This window comes from Strigops habroptila, chromosome 16, assembly GCF_004027225.2.
Source record: "Strigops habroptila isolate Jane chromosome 16, bStrHab1.2.pri, whole genome shotgun sequence".
NCBI lineage: Eukaryota > Metazoa > Chordata > Aves > Psittaciformes > Psittacidae > Strigops > Strigops habroptila.
In genome coordinates, this window is record NC_044292.2 from 5,642,029 (window position 1) to 5,665,436 (window position 23,408).

Below are 23,408 nucleotides of genomic sequence, written 5' to 3' on the forward strand. Positions count from 1 at the left end.
AAAAATTACATGAAAACATACCTTTAAAAGCGTGACATATACCTTTTAAGCTTCACCTACATAGAGGTGAACATCATATTTCTAAATTTGCTTGATGACATAATCTCTAGGAACTTTGGGATATTTTTCAGGGATATTTTATTTTCTCTTTTGAAGATTGAAGGAAAAAAGAATATTGTTATCCCCATTTCCTTGAATGAGAAGCTTCTTTTCACCTACAGTCCATATACAAAGCTCAACCTGAAGTTTAAATCAGAACCTGAAAAAACCCCATATACTCTAGGATTTGAGCTGAAAATTCAGCCATGATCTGGTTCAAACACTGCAGTAACTGCACACTGATAAAATAAAGCTTGCTTTCTGAAGGGAAACTTAAGTACAGTGTTTTCTTACAAGCTCGCTGTTCTGAGCCAATAGCTTTCATTTCCTTTGATGTAAAGAAGAGCTCTTTCACTGAAATTCTCCCGGGCTCCAATGATTCACACTTTGGGTTTTTCCCTCTGAATTGGAGCTTTAAGAAGTCAGGAAATTGGTTGCTTTTCCCATCAAAAAGCAGCCCTGAAGTCAGGTGGTTTAGGTAAGCAGGAAGTGGAACTGTTCTGCAAGGTAGGCACACAGAAACCCCAAAGGCCACTGTGCAAGTTTCCAATGAATAATATGGGTCTGATCATCTTTTTCAGTATTAAGTGGCAGCAGTGTCAGCTATTCAACACCCACAGCCCAGGAAGCCTTGTACACCTCACCAAGACTTGCTGCCTGTTGCCAGAGGCACAGGCAGACATTCAAATCCTTTCATTCCTCAAATAGTTTGGGGTTTTTTTTGCCCCCAAAATGTTGCTGCTTCTCTGCCATTGTCAGAAAGACGATGAATTGGGAAAGTAAAACTAAGGGTGCTCAAGAACACTGGGACAAGCTAAAGAATAAACCCCTACCTTTCCTATTTGTTTAATTATATCACAGAGGCACTTCATTCCATTTTCCAAGTTTATTTTACCTTCACAAAAGGTCACAATGAGAAATCTTGCTGAAAACATTAAAAAAAACCCCAAGAAGAGCCAATACAGAGCCAAGAATATATATGGCCAGCATAGAGGCAGTAAGAAGTGTCTTCCCTGGCCAGTGTTTAGACTTCTGAGTATATTAAATCCCACAGCAAACTGCTTACAAGGCAGAGAGAGTCTCACACTTTAAAGAAGTTATCCTATTAATCCAATCCAATGCTTTCACCTTTCCTTGGCTGAATCTCCAGTTCACCTCAATTAAGAATCTGCACATTTCCTGAAGCAACAGAGGAAAACTCACTCCTTTTAAGCACATTTCACAGAGATACCTATGGGAAAAATTATCAGTAACACAAGAATGAACATTGAGAGGATCAAAGAAGGCAAAAATACATTGAAAGTACTAATTATGTCTCACACTATCTCTGCTCCCACTCTACATGAAGGGGAAGTGAAGGTATAGAGATGCCAGATGCAGAAAACACAGTCACAGAGAAGCTGGAAGATTAAAGCTAGAACTACAGAGGAATACGTTCTAGTGAACAAGGACAACCCTTTGCACTTCATTTTCCCTTACAGTTATTTCACCCACTTGCAAGATTCTATGATGCACAAAAGAAAAAAAGCAAAGACAGGATAACTCCTCTTGAAGAAATATTCAGCAATAAAGCCATGTCCATGAATCATACAATTAATCCTCCAGCTCTATTCAAGCTTGCCAAGACTTCCTCCAGAGAAGGCTTCAAGAAAGACCAAGCAGAAAGAGCTCAGAGAGAGACTAAGAGGTCTAGAAACCACAAGCAGGTGGTTTCCTACTGTAAAGTAGGATGAGAGTCTAAAGAAACCAAGAAGAGATGATTATAAATGCTTAAAAAGGTGCTGAAGAGTCAATTCTTCACCATAATGGCTAATACACATTTTAACTAACAGAACCTCTCTCCTTCTGTGACTTGAAATCAGTTACTGGACTGGATTGCCTGGAGAGGTCATGGAGCCACCTCAGTTAAAGTCCACCAGGTAGATCATTATCCAGTCTCACTAAGCCTGGCTTGGAGCACAGAAGCTGGTGACTAGCTTACCCAGGTCCCACTGTCCCACTTCTTAGGATTGTCTCTTCAAGTGCTTTTGCATCACACAGCTGTGGAGGCAATAACTCCTGCTCCACAGCTGCTGTAATTTCACAGAGCCCTACTGAAACCAGCATATTAGACTTGGAATAATCCCCTCTAAGTATTTAGTAAGGTGATTAACAGAAATGTCATTATTCTGTCAGGATTTCATTTTGAAGCCCTGTACTATTTCTGTTATCTGTAAGACACTGTGAGGAAGCTGATGCAATGGCTGTACTGTGAGAGATTTATAACCTTTCATGTGAACGGCAACTCAAACCTCACTTTTGCCTGGAGCTGATTTGGTCATAAGGGTTGACTCCAAGCAGCTTTCACCAGAAAGCCAAACCAAGGCAGCATCCAGAGCTTTGAATCTATTATTGCAGCCACAAAACACATGTGGCTGCAGTAATAGTGAGTTTTAACTAGTTAAGTTTTAACCAGTTGAAGCCACAGGCTAGATTCTTATTTGAAATCAGTATCAATTCACTGCAAGCAAGCAAGCCCAGCTGAAAGCCTGCCCCTTTAAATTCAGGCAACACAATTCATTCCAGCTATGTTAGAGCTCTATGAAGCTGGAGGAGCACTAATGTGACATTAAAAAACCCTCCAATTTTCTGTAAGGGGAACACCTTCCAGCTGATGATCAAGCCACTGGAGCTATGCAGGTGTACACCAGCAGACATTCCAGTTCTTTTTCTTCTGGGATGAGGTAAAAAAGCATCAGGAACAAATGTTGGGCTATTCTCTGTTTCCCACTGTCTTTTCCTAGTCTATAAACTAGGTGAGAAGAGAGCATTAAACCAAATGTCATTCTCTAGACAGCGTGATCCTCATTTGAGTCTCCCTTTCGTAATTCAGTATCCCAGGTACCAAGGATTGCTGAGTTAGAGAAGAGAAGGAGGATAAATGTCACTCCTTTCTCCCCTCCTTTCCCTGGAGAGGATGAGGGGATCACAGAACTTGCACAGAAAAATCCCTGCAAGCACAAATGATGTGGCCACAGCAGTCTCACTCTGCACTGAGCCTGGCTTAATCAACACCTTCTGTTGTGATGGGAAAGGACTGAATGGATTAAGACTAATGGCTCTTTCCCCTATGACAAAGAGGGCAATTTGGCAGGAATGAAAAGCACTGCCTGCTTAGAGAAAAGTAGTAGATATGCTTGCTGGGAACAACCCCTTATTCCCTTAGTATGAGCATCAGGACACATCCTGGAAATACAGATAGCCTGTGAAAGCTGTAGGTCCCACTGTACTTCCCATAGCACTGAAGGGACTGATGGTGGGACACCAGCCTTCTACACGTGTAGCAGTCTGTGGGAGCACCACAGAGACATGTGCAGGAGATGCAAAAGGGAGTAACAACAAGAAGGGAGCCTGGTCTGCAAGGAAGCTGAAAAGAGCATCAATGAAAAACCCAACAACCCAGGTAACTGGCACTAATGGAATGCTGCTGAACTGAATGTCAGCCTGAGTAGTATTTCCGCTTCTAAACATCAGGTTTGTTGAGAAGAAACACAGCAAAACTCCCCCAAGCCCATTCCTTATTGCTAGGTATATAATGATGCTTTATGTACCCAGCCCCTCCCGTCTTTTTGGAAAAGCTGAGCTCAGCTCCCCCTTCTCACAGCACACTGCGATTCATCTGTTTCACTGTAGGCTCTGAGGGTGGAAATAGCAATGCTTTTCTTCTGGTGTTTTGTCTCCATGTTCTTCTTCTGGAAGCTGGCAGCTGTAAGTCTCTTCTCTGTGGTGTGACATCTGTGGAGCCACCGGCTGGTTAGGGTAGATGTGTTCCAGATCTGCAGTGAGAATAAGCAAAAGCACTGGTACATTCAAGAGGTCTTCATACATGTCAGTTAGCTGCCCATTACAGCCCCTCTCTGAGGAAAGGACAAAGATACAGGCCCAAAATCAGAGTAAATCTGTATTTACTCTATCTATTCAACTCAATTGATTCCATTCTGACACATTGTTCACCACTGAAAAGCCACACACAAGTCCACACCAGTGCACTTACCATCAGCTGCATGGTATTTTTCTTTCTTCAGTGACCATATGCAGAAATGCAAGATGAAGGTCAGCAAGATGAGAACAAACACAGCCACTGCAGTCAGGATGGCCAGGATGGTGGTATAGAGAGAGTCAATTGTAACAGGAGCTGCAATTGAATGTATTTAATAAAGGTTAAGAAGTCATGTGGCCAGCCTATTGTTAAAGGTAAGGCAGTTCTTCCAAGGAAATTGAGAGATTAATTTCCTCTTTCTGGGGAAAATAATTTTCCAAGGGAAAAAGAAAACAGTGCAGGCATTAATAATAAAACTGAGATGCTCAAAGTCAAGGGTGCAATAGATCACTGTCTGTGGGAAGAAGCCTTCATGCAAAAAACCCACGTGCCTGATCTCTTCATTGTTCAGTGCCTCTCTTGCAGCTGTCACTTGTTCTATCTACTCTGGTTGGGTTTTGCTTTTTGGGGGGATTTGGGTTTGTTGTCTCCCTGAACAGCATTACAGCAAGCCAAATTTTCACACTTGTCTCTCTCAAGGAAGTCAAAAGTAGCACCTCTCTGCAGTTTGGCTCAGTAGAACTCTCAATTTCTCTGAATGAAGGTCCCAGAGCTGAAAGGCACCAATTCACTGCAGGGAAAAGGGTTGGGGGAGAGACAGGAGCAGCGCAGCTTCTTGGCTTCAAGATACTTGGTACCTGCAAAGTTACTCCTATCTAATTTGATCCATGATAAGAGATGAAGTTTCAATTCTGGGTGTTGTGGACTCAATTAATACTTGTAAAGGAAGTGGATGACTAACCAAGCTATTGTCCTCCTAAGAAAATCTTGCAAAACAGTAAGAGCAGTTCAATGGAAAACTGATAATTTGCCAAATAATTGTGCTCTATTCAAGGACAATTGTTGGGCTTTTCTCTGCCTTTAGCCCTGACAGTGCTTTAATGGGGGAATCTTTGCCCAGGTCAACAATTCTACCTATATTAATATTGCAAGAAACACAACAGCTCTGGATGGTATCTACGCAGCAAGTCACCAACTGAAGAAGTGTAGAGAAAAGTTATGAGCTTAACAAAATCAAATCATGGTGAGAAAGTACCTTGCTCCAATTCCTTAGTAAGCAAACCACATATTGCATTATGTGTACTGTTGCCTTGCTTGATTGTTAGAAACCCAGTGCTTTCACAGCTAGAAGAGGAGAAAAAAAGTCACATTTAGAATGCCTCTGCCTTGCCCTTCATTCCTCTCCAGCCTTTCTCTTGGCTCCCCCTTTCTTCCTTCCCTCCACTCTTCCTTTTTTCCCTTTTTATAGCAGTGCAGGTAAAGTTAAGGCTGTCCCCCAACAAGATAACACTCCGTTACAATTGCTTATGTACATATTCTTTTAGTCCCTTCTTTCAAGTGATGGCTATGTGTGGAATAATTTTGCATCACTTTGAGCTGGACTTGGAAGCAAGCTGAATACACAGGAGTTTCTCTTAAATTCTGCTTTGAGAGCAACTCTTTATACAGCCAAGGAGAGAGACACATCATATATTGCTGAATATAAAAACCTCAATCTCATCAGTGGTCTCATCTTTGATTACATTTTATTTTCTAATTTAAGTATTAATTATTTGAGAGTTTTATCATGCCTCTCTAAAGAGGAAAAGAACCAATAAATACATACTCAGTCCAGTTACGGCACCAGCCATTCTTCACATTAGAATAGGTTCCCATCTCACATGGCTTACATTTGAATGTGAAGTCTAAATTGCCTATAAGAAAAGAGAACATGAATTATTAGTGGTCAGTGCCCTTATGAAAGATGGAGATGCAACAGATTAGAGAACAATGCACTTCCTCTGCACTCTTTCTGCATTATGAATGCAGAAAAGCACAAGCAGTTCTTGCCACCTTTATGTTTGGGAAATGTATGGGCAGATCCCTTGCAGAATTGGTACAGAACAGTCTGATCTGACAGCAGAGGGTGTAAGGATAAGAGGCAACACAGAGTAAAAGTCTTCTACTGACAGTTCTAGCAGGTTGGAAGCAATACTGACGGTCTGAGTGTTAAAGTCTCAAATTTCGGAAGGGAAGAGTTATAAAACAGGAGAGCAAGGGGTTTAGTCACAGAGACCATAGTATATAAATGCCATTTCTCTCTGCATCACAAGCCTTTCCAAAAGCAGTTTATCATAAGTGATGGAAGCTGCTGCTCAGCAGCCACTTATACAGGACTCTGTCTCCCAGAGTCATTAGTGTTTCTTTAGTTACCAAGCTTCACCAGCTCCTCGCCCTCTGCACACTCAGGCAGTTTCTGGCAGTAGAGACATGCACTGTCAACACAGCTGTATCCCTGACGACATCTGCAGTCATGGTCCTGGGTGTTTTGGCATGTGCTGTTGTCTCCTGTGAAGAGGAAAGAAATTAAGATTTGCCTTTGTCATAGAGGCCAGAAATTAACTTCAGCATTAGTCTTACTGGCTTGACACGGGGGAAGTAGCTCCTTATTGTGCTGTGGTGGAAAAAGTGGGTACCAGAAAGGTGTCGCTCTATCCATGCCTAGTGGATAAAGTTTAGAGTACTCAAATACAGCACCACTCAGATTCCTACACCATGGTTATCTGACTTACCACTGTAACCCTTCTCCCTTACCTGGAACACCAGCATAGGTCATGGCAGACAGAATTAAGGCAGCAGGTTTGCTTTACTACAGTGTGCAGCTTTAGACACTGTGAGATGAGGAGGGCACTGTTACTGCCCCAAAGCATCACACATTAACTATCCATGCGGTCAGCTCTCAGAACACTTCCAGAGCTCTTCTGAGTTAGGCTCAGCCATGTTAGAGGAGGGATGCCCAAAAGATCCTTGGCCAGTGAAGCAGAGCTCCTTTTCCATGCCTTTCCTAACAACAGCAGCTGCTTCCTACAGTCTGTTGGCAGAAGTGGGTCTAAATCCAAGCTATAAACCCAGCACCCTTCCTATCCTCTGTCCTTCTATTTCTAGAGGAGTTCTGTTATGAATTTTGCTTGCACTCAAAATATCACCTCTAATTCTGAGAGGCTCTTGGGTTCCTGAAAGCAAAGACTGATCATATATACAAATCCCATCAGTAAACAGGATCAAGCAGTCCTTCAGGCAGTTGGAGACCAGTTAAGGAAAAGTGCTGTTCAGCCAGGAAGCTGTGTAACCTTAAAGAAAGAAAAAACCAGATGGAAATGCTGGCTAGCTCATTAGTGTGCTCAAAAACCCACACTGAGGAGCAAAGAACAAGCACAGATGATTTCCTGAGGCGGGTAATGGAATGAACAGGGCTACCAGGGAACTGCCCACATCTTCCTCTGCCAACTGGCCTCCTCTTACTGTGCTTCCAAACTTCATGAAGTCTGGCAACATGGAAACAGCTTGGGGCTGCTTCATTATGTGTATTGCCAGTGGGTGAGCCTGGAGCTGATCCCACCAAGCAATGACTCACCTCCCTCATGCTGGGTGACTTTATCTGAGTGGGAAGGGAAATACCCATGGGTCTCCACACTACTGAGGACTCTCTAGCTCTTCACCTATTTGTTGCTCATGGCCACAAATCCCATGTGCCCACTCACTGCTTCCACAGAGAACTCGATGTCCTTGTTGGTTAAGGCAGCTATATGGAAGCTACTAATAGGTGGGAGGCTGACTCCTACTTCAGCACCAACGAAAGATGTAACTTCTCAGCTGCTCTTGTTGCTAACCTGCAGGACAACAGCACTACCACACTAGCTAGACAAGGCTTCCCTGAGACAAAGGAAAAGGAAGGAGCATTCCTTGCTGTAGGTCATGCAACTCTAATTTGACTTAAAATTACAGACAAGCGAGAATCCATGACCATCTCACCACCAACCTGAGATCAGGCAGGGATACAGGTTAGAACAGGCTGTTGAAACTAATGATCACCTGAGAGCTTGCCTGTGCATTTACTTCTGGGACACGAACAGGTCAGCTGAATGGAAGGATAAAAGTGGGATGCTTCCTGCTCTTTAGGACCACAAATTGCAAAGGGCAGCCTTACAGAGAGCAGCACTCCCTGTGTTCTCTCCGAAGTCTGAATGGCACAGACTTTAAAACCAGGTTTGAATGGCTCAGAGTCAGGGTTAGGTGAACAACTTCTTTCCTTGTGAGCAAGATCAGCCCACAGAAACTCAACTTTCCCTTTCCCGCCACAGAATAGCAAGTATAAGCACATAACAAATCTGAAACCTGAGTCCACTCTGAAGTTTATAGCTAAGACACATTACCAATTTAGAGGGCAGGAAGGAAGTCCTTGCCATTTTGGTTTGCATATAGAGTTACTCAAGATACATTCACATACACATTCCCCACACTCAATTACCTGGTTGACATAAAACAGTACTGATGAACAGAAAAAGGACAGACACATCATTCCTTTACCTGTGTTTGAGATGCATTTGGGGCAGCATTTCTTTTCATCCTTACTGACGACTCTCAGTTCACCATCACTGCATGCTGTTGCCAGAGTCTGCTGCGTCCACTGCCATAGGCACATCACCACCAGCAAGGAAGCTCGAACCTTGAGGCGACCAACTTCACTTGTCTGCTCAGCCATGTCTTGAGCTATACAACCCAAAAGCACACAAGGGTGGGCTTGTATCAGGACTTCCCTGCAAAAGCACTCTTCCCACTGACACTGTGGGCAGACACTGTGCTTTTTGTGGCTGCACTCTTCCTGTTTCTTCAGGGGCGGGGAGAAGATTTTGCTTGATGTCATCAAAGTCTTAAAAAAGCAGGGCTAAGCAACCATGCACCAGTGTCTCCATTAGGGAAGCAGCAGGTTAAGAGCAAGATGTAGCATCACATAATCCCGTTTTCAAAGGATTTTGCAAGTTTATATAAATTAAAGCAAATTAAATCAGTGCGTGAACATCAGCACTCTCAGACTGTTTCATTCTGACTTACAGCTCAGAGAATGGTTTGGACTGGAAGGGACCATGAAGCCCATCGGGCAGGGACACCTTCCACTAGAGCAGGTTGCTCCAAGCCCCTGTGTCCAACCTGGCCTTGAACACTGCCAGGGATGGGGCAGCCACAGCTTCCAAATCAAATCTAACTCCTAATCCCGTTCCTATCCTAATGAATTTTGAAACATTCAAGGATTTAACTATGTAACTGTATACATAACTGTCTTTAAACTGAAAGAGGGGAGATTTAGATTAGATGTTAGGCAGAAGTTCTTCCCTGTGAGGGTGGTGAGGCCCTGGCACAGGTTGCCCAGAGAAGCTGTGGCTGCTCCATCTCTCCTGATGCCTTTCCTCATCTTTACAAGTACAGCACTAGCAACAGAGCAGCCCAGGACAAAGACAGTGCAGTCATTCCAGATAGAGGAATTTGCCATTCCTCCAAAGCTCAGAGACGTACATTAACAACTAGCACTGCCTAAATACCCAATATGAACATTAACCAGACTTCTGCTCAACATCATGAACACAGCAATAGAGAAGGGACCTCCAAAGGGCCTAAGGAGACAACTGGCAGGTGGCACATAAGGGAACCCTATAGAGGCAGTTAGTGCATGTGATACCTGGTGTTTATCAGAGTAGGAACTAACAATTTATTTCCTCTTACCTTTTTTGAATCTTGTTTTTCTTCTGAACTCGTCTCTACATGTTCTCCTTCTTGTTCAAGCATTACAGTCGCGCACAGACACTGCCAAGTGATGGAACATTTACAGTCAGATCACAGATAATAGTTGTACATGCCAAGTCTAAACCTCTGAAGTCAGCAGTGACCTTTCAGAAATGACCTGACTATCCGGCTTTAAAATCTTTGGGGGTTTTCTAGAGCTAATCTTACCTGTCTCTGACGTAAGGTAATGACATTTCATCTGTCAATCCTCTTCTCACTCAGTCCTGTGTGCGATACATATCACTGCTGGCAGGTTCCACACTGCTGCCTGTATTCAACGTTACAATCCCAAGGGTTGAAAGGCCACTGGAAGCAATGTGGTCTTCAGGGTTGTTTGAGAACACACACCACAAAGTGCCTTCTCCTTCGCATGGAACAGGAAGACACAGCAGAGTCTCAAACAGGCAAAGAGAAGAACATGGAGCTGTGCTCAGAAACACCTCAGGGTTCAGAGTCCCCACTCATCACTAAAAAGGAGCATCCAAACTGTCTCTTTGAAGAAAGGCTCTGCAAGGGCTTGTGCTGGAGTTTGATCCAAGAGCCTCTTACATGCCACGCTCTAGTTCCTCAGTCTTGGATGAAAAGGTCTTCATCTTTGAGAATCTTTGAGGACTGCCGCAAAGAAATGAACCTCAGAGTTCTAAGCATGCAGCCTCACTATATCAAGAGACCTAGAAAAGGTGGGTTTCTTCTCCTTCCTTCAGCAGAGAGGCACAGAAACACCCCAAACAGAGAAGAAAGGGCTATCTTCAGCCATACCTGCCCATACCCATACAAAGCTCAGAACAAATCAAGGCTGAAACAACACACTGTGACGGAACAGAAGAAAAGATGTTACACATCTCCTAACCCCTTCTCCTTCCTCTGTGCTACCGTGATCTCCACACAGGAGCACTTCTAGTGTTAGGGATGAGATTTGAAGGAAGAACCAGTGGATTCTTCCACCCACTGAAGTGCACCAATGTGGCAGCTTGTACCTCTGCATTCAGGGCACAAACTCCTACGAGTACGTGCAGAACAGGCTGTGAATTCTACTTCTGCCCACCTTAAGGACATCCAGCCACAAGCTGAATATCATGCACATCGCCTCAGTTCAGTTTCCTTTTTGCCTGGGGCAACTGGAGCCACCACTTTGTCTGTCCCAATTACCAGCCTTTTGAGAAGAACAAAATAAAGAAGACAAAAAAGAGCATAACCATTTCCCAAACACATCATTAATTCGTGCACATCCAGCGGCTTTACTGGCACTCCTCGGACTTAACATCATCCATGCGAGAGCTTTGTTATCAGGGAGAGGATTTGGTTTCCTGACACTGAGATTTTGCTGATTACCCATAATGGGTGACCAAAGAAGCCATGCAGTTCTACTAGGAACAGGTTCACATGAATTCTATGTAATTTCTGAATGACTAATGATATTTGGTAAACTGATGTATAAACTGCCGTGTAAGCTCCAGCTCTTACATCATTTTCATCCCACTGTAAAATACTCCATTGCTAGCTGCAAGATTCATGTTCTGTTGTACAGAACTTGTCTATGCTCTTGGGAAACAAGTGTCACTCAATCTTTACTTAAAGAGCCTTTATATTATGACAGCTGCAAGAGATGTTACACAACATGAAGTGACCTGCCACACCAGGGGTGCAGTTTGGTACTACAACAGGCACGTGCATGAGTACATCACCTGCTCTGTAGGATACCACACAAGTAGTGACAGCTCACATATGACTATGAGAAGACTGGAGTAAAAAACCCCCTTAAGGACAAATAATTTATCTGCAGCCTGAAACTAGAAGACAAAATTGGTGTGTTCCTTCCAGCTCTGCTGGCCTTTAGGCCAGACTTGAGGTTTTGCAGGGGCTGGGATTGCCTACCCCATGGGCCCGTGGGGTATTTGCAGTTCCGTGACCTGCCTTCTTTTGGCACCCAGGGAGAATTACTGCCCTGCAAACCTGACACAGGTAGGGCTGGGACCACAGCAGTCGAACAATGTGGCAGAAGAGTGGGTCATTCACACATAATGTGCCACATGTGGATTCTCAAGGCAAGTCATTCTCACCCTGAAAGAGTGAGGGCTTTGCAAAGAGCCCTGGATCCTCTGAGCAGTGCTAAGGATGCTGCACCATGCACTTGGCAGCTCTGCCTTGGCCTGTGGAACAAGGCTCAGTCACCTCTGGGGTGCTTCAGAGCCTGGCTGCCAAAGGGGTGACTCCTTACGGACAATCCCAGTGGCACAGGGGCCAGGCAGCAGCATAACTGACATTTCAGAGACAGGAACCAAAGCAGACAAAGGCAAATCCACCAACTCCCTGACGGTACCAACCTGTGTGTTTCCTTCCCAGCTTCACACCCGGCACGATGTCTGCCAGTGGCTGTGACCTTTCTCAGTCTCTCATGGCAAACCTGAGTCACTTTGATGCGCTTCTAAGCCACAGGAGAATGTGAAGAGAAAAAGGAGGAGATAAAAGACCTGGCCTAGTCGCAGCAGAGGAAACTTGCCATGTATTCGCAGAGGAAAACCAAAAAACCAAAAAAGACCAAGGAGGAAGTGAACATGAAAAGCATAAACTTACAGACCTGTGGTTTGTCTTTTTAATACCTACTGAAACACGAAATACACGTTAACTGCCAGACGTGCAGTCTGAAAGGAGTGTTCAAGAACTCCAAACCCAGCCCATTTATGTGTTTTTTCCATCTGCTCTTGTCCTAATTCTTCTCCAAAACTGAATGCAGCAAAGTAATAAGCAAACTAAACCTCCATGTTGAACAAATAGCCTTGTTAACACTCCAAGCAGGCATGTGTGAGAGCCTCACATGTAAGAGAAGAAATACTGTAGGTAGAAATCCTGAAGACCATAGGGGTTGGGGTTTTTGTTTGGTTTTCCTCCCATTTCATTGTGGCCATCTGACCTAACCTCTGTCTCTAAGTAGTTCTAAAGAAACAGTGTAAGAGGCTGGCCCTGTGGCCTGTAACTCATGGCTAGTGCAGCTGAAAAGAAGTTATTCAGGAAATAAATGGTGTTATTCTCATCCAAAACCACAAAAGGAATTATTAGTTCATTTTACAGATGGTTCTTAAAGCCATCAGAGGCCCAAATTTGTCAACAACATTCATGCAGACAGTTTGGCATGTGTTTAAGTGACCTCTTGAATCAGGCTCTGTGGCAACCAAGACGCATTTAATTCACGTATCATCAAGTATTCCCATTGCCAGCACAGGTCACACTAAACCCAGAGTTACCCCTGGTTTGCAGAATAAAAGACCTGACACCTCAGCTTACCGCACTACACTGGAAAATGTTTCCTTATCTTTATCAGCTTAGCTGAAGCTGCACAACTTTGACTGGGTCTCTTTCAAGTGCCTGAAAAAGGGGAAATCTGAATGGTTCAAAAACAGGAACTTGCTTCATGACACAGGCTCATACCTTTGAGAAGGGAAAGTTTCATTTCTGGCACGTAGGAAGACAAGTGTGGGCAGGAGGCAGCACCAAGTTGTTCAAGATTCTCTGCCTATTTTTAACTATTTCCTGCCATTTTAGGGAGAATTGGAACACAAAATCCAAGCAAGTTTTGCACAAATGAGTAACAAGTCTGAGCATGGCAATTAAAACAACACTGTTATGCCTTTATTTAGAGTGAAATATCTACATTTGTTTACTTAAACCAGCCATCTACCCAAATCCTCAAAAATAAATCAAATCATAAATGCCTCCAATCCTATCAAATGTTATTATGGCTTAACTCTTCTGATAGGATTATACATCTTGGCACAGTGACTGGATGCAGTTCTAAAGCAGCACAGCCTGGCTCCCAGTAGCACAAAAGCCAGCAATTCCAGCCTGGGATGACTTGCTGTCACAGGATCCAGCCACTCGGCACTGTCTGCCTATTTCCCAAAGGTTGATGAGCAAATGCAACGTGTCCTCAGCTCCCCTACCTCTGCTGAGCACCTCCAGGGCCAGTGACGGTTCCCTCCTCAGCCAGAGGGAACCCGTGCCCTGGTTTGCAGGAAATCTCCTCATTTCCTGATGAGGTGGGAGGGAGGCACAAGAACAGTGCACTCGGGCATCTTCTCCTGCAGCTGAGCCAGAGGGCAGGAAACAAGTGAGATTCTTGGAATGAGCTGCTAAGCCCACACCACAGAGAGGCCCTGCTGCCACTGCAGCACTTGTGTCAAGCCAACAGCTCATCTGTTCCTGTGGGCTGCATTTTCACCACGTAACCCACAGCCTCAGGTGGCTCATTAGTTATCTGCACCTTGCTCAGTTACGAGCACAACATGAGCTTTCTGGCCTCTGATAAGCATCGTTTCTGAGAATGTGTTGGGTGTTCCCTGGAATGCGTTTCTCTGATTCATCCATTGCACTTTGCCATCCAACTCGCTGCAAGATGACAGCGTTTAGGACACAGCACACTTTCAAAGATCTCTACATTCACCACAGAGGCTCTGTGTTTTCAAGGGGCGGAGCTTTATCATCTTGAACATCCCAGCAACGCTCAGCCCTGCCGCCTGGCCAGATAACAGAGAAAACCACTACATACAGCACTCTAAAGGCAGCATGGAAGTCAAACCCTGCTAAGCCACTGGACTGACTTACACACATTGGAATTATACACACTGTAGTAACTTTTTTGCTTATTTGTACTCTCCAATCATATACAAAGATGCACATCTAGCTGCTACTACAGTTTATTTCAAGAAGTCACTATCACGCTTTGTATACAATACAAATGTTTATATACATTGTATATGCACTTCAAAATAGGAAATCATTGCTAAGTATACCATATGTATAACATATAAGAAAACATATGTTTAACAACATGTTTGTAGATACCAGTTGTATTCTTGAATACATTTCCTGCTGCATATTTTGGCATATGCTTTGGTCCTGTGTATGTAAAATACCTGTATTCAGCGAGTACTCTGCCTTTCCTCCTATTTTGAACAAGTTTCCACTACTAATGTTCTCATCAGAAATGACCATTCCCTTTGCCTTCTGGCAATCCACGTATTCTACTTCACACACACATGAAGATCTCCATGGAGATTTCCAAACACTTGGAGATCTGGAGCTACTTGGTGATCATGAGTCATTCCATTTGTTGGGCTGACAGTGGGGATACTGCTCAATATGGTAACGTGACATTGTCTCAATGGGTGTCTGAAGACATGCAGGGAAGAGAGAAGTGGCATTGAGCAGCCATCTCTCAATAGTCACTCAATAGCTAGCACCAGGATCGTGGTGCTACTCCACTTGACCAAGAAGAGATAAGCTGAAGAAATGGAAGCACAAAGGGAAGCTGGCTAGGTTCATCAGGGAGATTCTCCACCTAAAGTAAGGAAAGTTCATTTGGGAACTAAACTGAAATACTGGAGATACCTGCACTAAGACAGACAGGCTCTGCTTAGCATCTCAGAGCTGTAAGATGAGATATAAACTCGGTCATAAAGCAGGTCTTTGGATTTCCCTGTTTTCTGTCTGCTCAATGATCAGTTCTTACAGCTTCCTAAACACTTTTTTCAGTTCAAAGACAATTCCCTATCCCTACATACAGAACTGGCTAGAAATGCACTAGAGGACTATACCAACTCAGTCCTGGCAACAGGGATGCTATGCACAGGATCGGCCCAAGAGAAAGACCCCCACCATTCCACCAAGAACAGCTACTCCCATGGATCCTAACACCAAAGGGGGCACTCAACGAGCCCCAGAGGAGCTGAAGCACAACTAAACAGCTACACACCCCACACATCCAGCCACAGACCACTTTCACATCACTTGTTACTACAATCCATCGGCTCAGAAACGCAGGAAACAGTAACAGAACGTGGAGTCAGTTTTTGATGAGACTAGAATCGGAGTCAATTTGTTCTTCCTGGATAGGAAGTCGAAAGCTGTTTTCTTCTGAAAGACAGGTAATAAAACATCAAATAAATAAGTGTAGAAAGGGCAGGAAAAGGGAAGCCAGGGACTTCCCTAGTTTCATGGATGACGAGGCACCTATGAATGATATTTGGGTCAGTGCTTGTCTTTCCAGTCAGGCCTAGGGAACATCAAGTGTCGGGAACAGTGAAAATACACTTTATCACTGCTCTGTGAATAGAACACAAGGCAGCTGCAGGCTGACTCAAGAGCTAAACTGCCACTTAATTCTGAATATAGAGGTCAGCTCATCTCAGTCAAACCTTTCCTCTCTTTGCAGGAGATACTTTAAAACAGTTCACTTCTACGTTGGCAAAAGATTTCACAATACACTCTTTTAAAGCCTGTTGATCCTGGATCCTCTCTGTACTGAATAGACTTCCCTGCACAAAATCATTAAACCATTTTTGCAAGGACTAAGGGCTAGCTTAGAAAGCTAGGAAGAGTTAAAACCAGAAAGAGAGAGAATCCTTCTGCATGGCAACAAGCAAGGGAATCTGTGCTCTATAAGAATGCAAACTTGAGACACTCTGACCTCCAGTGTATTAGGACTACATAGAGGATCAACCACTGTTGGATGTCACTGTGCTACTTGGCCAGGTAGACTTCATTATGACTGAAACAATTAGCAAAGTTCAGAGGACCCTGATTATTCTCTGTTCTATACATGTTTCCACATAAAAAGAAACTCACCCTTATGGCTGTTTCTATGAGGCCTCCTCTTGGTCTCCTTTTTGGCTGCTTGGATAATCAACAGGAGGATGGACATTCCACTCACCATGAGCAGTATCAGACAAATAAGGATAAGTGATATAGACCCTGGAAGAAAACCAGAACACAACACTGAAAAGGATTCACGGCTCTAGCTGGAGTTTCCATGGCTTCCTAGATTCAAAAGAGGGAACCTAGAACTCCAGAAGTTCTAGGCTGAACCACACAGCCTACACAAAATCCCAGCTGCCAAGCTGGCTTGGGAACTAATGTAGAAACCTGTGTATGTCTCACTGAAGACTGTATAAAATACAGATACAGCTTCTGAGAAAGAGTGTGGTTTCATTTCCATGAAATTCCTGCAAGCTCTAGCAATAAATAGAGAGATAGACTTAGTCATTCCCTCTCCTTACCCCAGTTAGTCTCTGTGGGACTGCTCGTGTCCGAACAAATGGAAGGAATCAGGCTGGGTCTGGATGGTGCGAACACTGCAGTCGAGGTATTATTCTTGTGGGGTGTGGTGGAAAGGTTCAAAGTAGGTGTTGCACTCTGAGAAGTAGTCGGCTGTGTGACATGGCTGCTGCAAACAGCATCACCTGTTTTTGTCCCTGGTTGAAGAGTATTCTTCCCAAGAAGGCTGCAGCTAAAGATGTAAAATAAATCAGTGTCATTTTCAGTTGCAGTAATGACTTCAATGCGGGTTTACTCTACACACCATGATTTGGGCATCAACTGCTATAGAAGTAAATTATAAGTCTATGAAAGTAAGCACAAAATGTTGCTCTGAACGTATTTGGATCAGTGATACATACTTGGTCCAAGGTTGACACTTCTCATATCCCCCTATGGAATAAGACCCTTCAGGACATGGTGAGCATACTGGAAAAAAAAGAGAGAGGCAGAATTTGAGTTCAGTTAGCAACATAACTGTGTGACAGCTATACAGTAACTACACTAATAGCTTATACTAGTAGTGTAGCTTATAGAGCAGACCCAAGAAAACCCACATAGCCTCTAAAATCTATAGCCACCGAGTCAGAAGTATTGCAACGTGCTCAGTGGTTCATTTTAGTCTGCAACTGGCAAGGTTTCCTGTTCTCTCTACTGGCTGATTATGGGTATTAACAAGGAGAGCATTAAGATTTCTGAAGCTCAGGAATCACAGAGCAACAGCCTGCACAACGACCCTGCTGTTAATGCTCGTGTGGAGATACCAATGAGACAAGTGACAATAGCTTTTACATTAGAAATAGCAACCTTCTCATCTGAAGTGGGAGCAAGAGTTTGGAGTCTGACAGGCCACCAACTTACCACTTCCCAGTGTGTATCTGGCATCTGGCATATATCCTGCCACACACTTGCAAATTCTGTCAGAGGTCTTCTCACACTTCTTCACTTCCACACTCCCCTTTCCTAGCAACGGTGGAATAAAGGGCAAGTGAGAAACAAGAAACAAGTTAAGGAATTAAATAATAGAATTACTCAGTGTCTATCTGCTGTGTGTAGAAACAACTGCAGAGAATAGTTTATTAACAATTCTGAAGACACCAGGTTTCAGGCAGTACAAGCCTGCTTCTCTCTGAAGGCTCTACCATCAGCTATTGAAACAATAACCCAGTTCTGGACTTGGTCATCTCAAGTGACAGGCTTTATGGCGTCATCAGCCTTTGAGGAGCATGCAAAGATAAGAAAGCACAGGAAGACCTGATTGCCTCCCAAAATCCTACCAGGTGCCCACTACAAGCTGACTTACTAGTGTTGCAGATTGTACAACTCTGGCAGAACCTGTGGTTGTGCTCACTACTGAAGTATTCGTCTTGACAGGGGGCACAGACTGTGTCTGTTGTTGCAGTGCAGCGGCTTCTCATTCTTTCACCTAAACAAGGACAAGGAAAAAGTGATTAGTGATTGAAGGAAACCCTCTTCATTTTCATGCATTAGAATGGAAGAGTGCCCAGAAAGTAATAGTTCCACTTACAATTCTGGCTGAAAACATTCGGCAGATTTAGATATGCTGGAATCCCCAGAAGTTTTGACCCATTGCATCACTGCAAATTAAGCAGCTAAAAGGGACTAGAAGGGCCTGATGACAGGCTTTTAGCATAGAAATAGGTCTGATCTCCAATGTAATACAATGGCTTTATGACAGACCCTACCTTCCCTTACAAGATAAATCATGCAATTCAACCCAAAGCATTCCCAAACAGATACAAAAGATGGCAATGGACTGCTCGGGTTTGCAGTTAACATTCATTAGTGAAGCAGCCAAGAATAAATGGTTGGAGAAGCTCCTGCTGACATTCTGAAAGCCCATTAGGCATGAAAGAATGTGGTTATATTTGATACGCATCTGTATTGGCACCCAACAATATCAAAGATGTTACTAGCTCCATTTCATGAACAGCAAGACACAATGCAAGGTGTTCGTTACCATTCCAGGCAGTATGTGTGTGTCACAAGAGGCATTTAGAAACGAGCTCTGAGAGCTTGCACCAACAACTTCCAACCTGTATGATACTCACTACTTACACGGAGGTTCAGATTGATGTGCTAGGATGGCAAGGTCTGTGTGCCCAAACTGAAACAGCAAGTTAACAGCGGATTTTGGGAAGGGAGTTGGACATATTCCTTCTATCTCACTAGCTTCTCTCCATGCAGGAATGACAGCCAGCTTTAATAACGTGGGGTTTTACAGCTGAGCTTAAATACATCCTTATTCTCACAGACCTTTCATTTTGGTTCCCCATTTCCCCATTCTGCAGGTGAACAACGAGCACCAAGTCTCTTGCTCACTCTAATTTTCCCTGTGTTTTAGTGAGTACTATCAGTGGCAAAGCACAGGAGGTTTTTAGTGACCACAATATATGCAATACACTTCTACGTTTTTATTCTCTACACGCTCAGGAAGAGACTATGAAGACATGTTTCCCCAACAGCAGCAGATTTGCTAACAGACACGATCTACGCTCCCTCTAGGCACGTACATGTACCCTTCTTTTAGTACAGTCAACAGTGATGGTACTACAAGTAATCCCTTTTCTTAAGGGGATTGCCCCCCAAGAGCAGTATTACCTGTTAACTCTTGTCACTCTTCATCACCAAGTCATTTCTATAATGAAATCCCAATTATTAAAGTATTTGAGGTTTGATATTTTGCATTTGTGCTTCTTGATACTGCACTGCCTTCAGAGCTACTCAGATTGTGGGGAAAAAAACCATGCAACCCCCAAAATTCAGCCTTGTACAGTTTCTACAACAAGAAAGGATGAAGCTCACATTTCCTGTCAAGTTATGCTCTCCTAATCTCTGCTATGAATCAAGCACATTTTTGCCTTGCAAATCCACCAAGTCTTATGCAGCATAAACTTTGCTTCAAAAGAAAGCTTCAAAAACATCTGCAGCAACAGAACTAACTACCTAAACTTTTCCGTTATTATGCATGATTTCTGAGCTTCTTTATGCAATAGGTAAAAGACAGCACCATAAATGCTACCATCTTTTCTCAGCTAATACTCCCACAATAAAATGCACCAGACTGACACATTAAGGAAGCAGAGTCACATAAAAGAAGTTAAAGAACATGTACCTCTTCCAAAGAGGAGGGTTCTTAAATTTAGTATGTTATGGAAATAATCTGTCAGTCTAGACTGATTGAAAGTATGCTCATCAGATGCTTTTTCTCCATGTTATGCTTCCTACATCTGAATGCTATTTCCACCAAGCTGTATTTTATTAACTGATAGATATTATATTGAGCAAGTATAACCAACAGCCAGTGAAAATCACTTACCAGGGGCACAGTCCCTGCAGCATTTTTCACCAAAAGGATGTTGATGTTCTTTGCATTTCAGTTCCAAGCAGTGGCTAATAGTGACGGCCAGCAGCAAGAACCAAACAGTAGAAAAATGGGAGTAAAAACCTACAGCTACCATAATGCAGAGCCCTATTGTCCCAGGTGAATTCTGATAGCTGCAAACTCTTGGAGAAGTGATTCTAAACTGCTGCTGCTCAGAACAAGTTCATACATCAGTTGCTGGGAAATTCCCAGCTTGTGTTCCACGCCCCCAACCTTTTTCCCACCCACCCCCCCACCTATTTTTGGCAATTCACAACTAAAATATTCATAGGCAAAAAGACAATATGGTGAACAGCATTTGGAAAGGATTTCTATTCGTAGCTTTAAAACAGAGAGCCTTCAGCCAGGTACATACCTCTCTACGTAGAACAGGATTAAAGCACAGGCCTTGAAAGCCAGGAGGACTAAAGAGATGATCCTTCTGACTGCAAAGAGGAGTATTAAAGCAATATACAGAGGTAATGCCTGAAAACCTTCAGAGATGAAAGCCATAGGTAAAATGAAACAGAGCCCACATGGGCTTCCTCCTTAAAAGGCAAAGCACAGATTTGCTCCCCTTGCTCTCACAGTTAAGGTAGACCCATGACTTTCATTGCTGCATAAAACCCAAAGTTGTTAACACGTTTCTCTTCTCAGGAAGAGTGTGGAATCACAAATTGTCAGTCATTTTGATACTGCCCTCAGAGCTAGCAAAAGCTACAGAGAAGCAGCATTTACAGTCTCCATTTCAACTCAGTATCAGACTCCCTGCATTGCCACAACAGAAAAGGAAGCTCCGACTCCAAAACGGAGACTTTGTGTTTCCCCCACTATTTCCTCCCATGGAAATAAAAGCTTCCAGCAGAGGTGTGCTCTACGACAGCAAAGGGTGCCATACTCACATACCAGCTACTTCTGATGTCTATTTTGTTCCACAGAAGCATGTTAACTCTGGAATCCAAACCCCAGAAGGCTTCTCTATCCAGCTCGCGAGCCAGCAAGGGAGGAGGCTGAAGAGCGCACTGGCAATGCAGTCCTGCCCTCAGCTACCACAAGCACGTGGAGAAAGTAGTGCTCACACTAGGAACTAGGGGGTTTATCTTTCCAGGCTCACTACTATAATTTTACTCATTTGATCTTATTGATCTCAGATCTGAATTTTAGGTCTTCCAGTTCTAAGAGACTTGAGCAACTTCTATGCAAAGGCCCAAGTTAACAAGACATCCTACAGTGATCAAAGATGTTTTACTTACTTTAGTTAAACACAGCCAGACCCATGCTGCCCACTGCAGTATCACACTCAATGGCATTTAAGTGGGTTTATACCTCATTACTCAAATCATTCCCCCAGCAATATTTAACCTCCCCCCAACTCTCTTTCAGACTTTACCTAGTGAATAATTACTGACTTATTGAATAAGAACCTGAGAATGCAAACTCCTATGATGTTCACAAACAAGATAAGGTTAAAAATCTGCTGTATACATTTAAACTGAAAACTCCCCAAACTAGAGCAGTGATGATGAAGCAGATATTCTTGTTAAAGATACTTAAATACAAATTAAATGCTCATTTAATAAAAGCAGTTGGCTACATTCCATCTCTTGAGAATTCAACCTTTATGTATGGCATTATTAAGTGTTACCAGGCTTGATATTGCCAGATTCCTTTATGTGGCCATAATATGCAAGTAAATAAAACAGGGAGAGAACACAGTGATTATCCCATAGCATTTCACATCTAGCACACTCCTTGGCTGGATTTTCACCAAAGCAAGTTAACCTCTGCCAAATGCTGCCTGGCATTCCCATGGGGATCATGTGTACCACAGGCTGCTCTCAAAAATGAGCCTTGATGCAGCTACTCTGGTTGTAGTAGGAGAAAAGAGCTTCATAGTAGTGACTTGAGCCATGCTATGGGTCAGAAAGAAGACCCTTCTCTACTTTTATTTAATATATGTGCAACATTTTTGACTATAGATACTTATTCTAGCTATTCTATACAAGCTTTTGAATTCTGGAAAGATGAAACACATCCATGAGATCACAGCACTCACATACCAAGTCCTATTAACAGCAGGCAGATTATCTTTCTTTATGTACTCAAGCAAACAACATGAAACTCAAAACTAGTCCTTAATAAAAAGCTCTAAAGAGAAAGCCACTGGATTCCTTAGGGATTACAAGCAAGTAAGGGAGCTCCTATGGGGAAGGACCCACCAGAACATGAGAGCATATAAAATATTTGAAGGGTTTTTAAAAATAAGTCTACAGACAAACTGGAATAGTTTGAATTTCTAAGACAGGAATAAATCTCATGTACCTCCAAATCTCACCATGCAGTCCATTTATCCTTAGAGCTGTTAAGATGTGATCCTGATTTCTGGCAGAGAAAAACAAAACACATTAAGGTGCAGAACTCCATGCATACAATAAAAATGGGGAGGTTGGCAGCTATTCCTCGAGCTTCAGATTTATCAGCTGCAACAACACTACACACCTCAGTACTTCTGCAGTTGCTCGCTAAATACTGTGTTAGCTTGTATTTTCCAAGGGATTCCATGCTCCCATTATCAATAGATTAAAACTTAAGACTGTGTATGTATAATCTTTGCCTCTACTGACAGATAAAGTTCCAAATTTCATCCTCGTATTTCAGCTGCAAACTGGAACTTGCTCGCTGAGCAGCAAGTGCGACAAGACAGAACTTGCCCACTCAGATGATATCTAAATAATTGAATTGTACAAACAACTAGAGTATAACACAAGGATGCAGCCCAGACATTTGTACAATTATCAACCAATATTGCTAAAAACCTTTGTTTTGATTAGATTGTGAACAACCCCATTGCAAAACTACCTTCACGTTTCATTTTGTTTAGTTCAAAGTGCAGGTCACTGCTTGTTTTAATGAAGGCTTCATAAATAACAGCAAGCAAAAACTAGACCTTTTGCCAGACAATCTAAACCAGCCCTCCCTATGACTTGTGTTAAGCACCACGTTTTTAGACAAGGGATTGTCTATATGAAAATCTCACTAACCTGCAATCAAGTGCATGTGGAGCGCTGGTAAGTGGGTGGAAGGGAGCACTGACTTACATGGCAGATGCTCTGAGCCTATTTGAAGATGAGGTTATCAGCTGAAGTTATCCCATTTATC

At 43.2% G+C, this 23,408-nt stretch overlaps 2 protein-coding genes across 3 annotated transcripts; both read right to left on the minus strand.

The window, feature by feature from the left end:
* Positions 1-973: 973 nt before the first annotated feature.
* TNFRSF18 (TNF receptor superfamily member 18) lies at positions 974-9,104 on the minus strand. Its single transcript, XM_030508256.1, has 6 exons — positions 8,525-9,104; positions 6,371-6,505; positions 5,784-5,871; positions 5,214-5,302; positions 4,133-4,273; positions 974-3,914 (listed from the first exon to the last, which is right to left on the minus strand). The coding sequence occupies exons 1-6, from the start codon at positions 8,859-8,861 to the stop codon at positions 3,763-3,765; spliced, it is 942 nt and encodes a 313-aa protein (XP_030364116.1). The 5' UTR covers positions 8,862-9,104; the 3' UTR covers positions 974-3,762.
* Positions 9,105-9,587: 483 nt separating this feature from the next.
* TNFRSF4 (TNF receptor superfamily member 4) lies at positions 9,588-23,375 on the minus strand. 2 transcript variants are annotated; one of them, XM_030508258.1, is made up of 9 exons: positions 23,291-23,375; positions 22,572-22,631; positions 18,168-18,290; positions 17,726-17,827; positions 17,227-17,293; positions 16,828-17,057; positions 16,397-16,522; positions 15,603-15,685; positions 9,588-10,928 (listed from the first exon to the last, which is right to left on the minus strand). In XM_030508258.1, exons 2-8 carry the CDS (start codon positions 22,594-22,596, stop codon positions 15,615-15,617), a joined length of 744 nt encoding a protein of 247 aa, XP_030364118.1. In that variant the 5' UTR covers positions 22,597-22,631; positions 23,291-23,375; the 3' UTR covers positions 9,588-10,928; positions 15,603-15,614. The 2 variants fall into 2 exon arrangements, with proteins under 2 accessions (XP_030364118.1, XP_030364119.1); XM_030508259.1 differs by lacking the exon at positions 15,603-15,685 and having other exon boundaries at positions 22,572-23,375.
* Between the last annotated feature and the right edge of the window lie 33 nt (positions 23,376-23,408).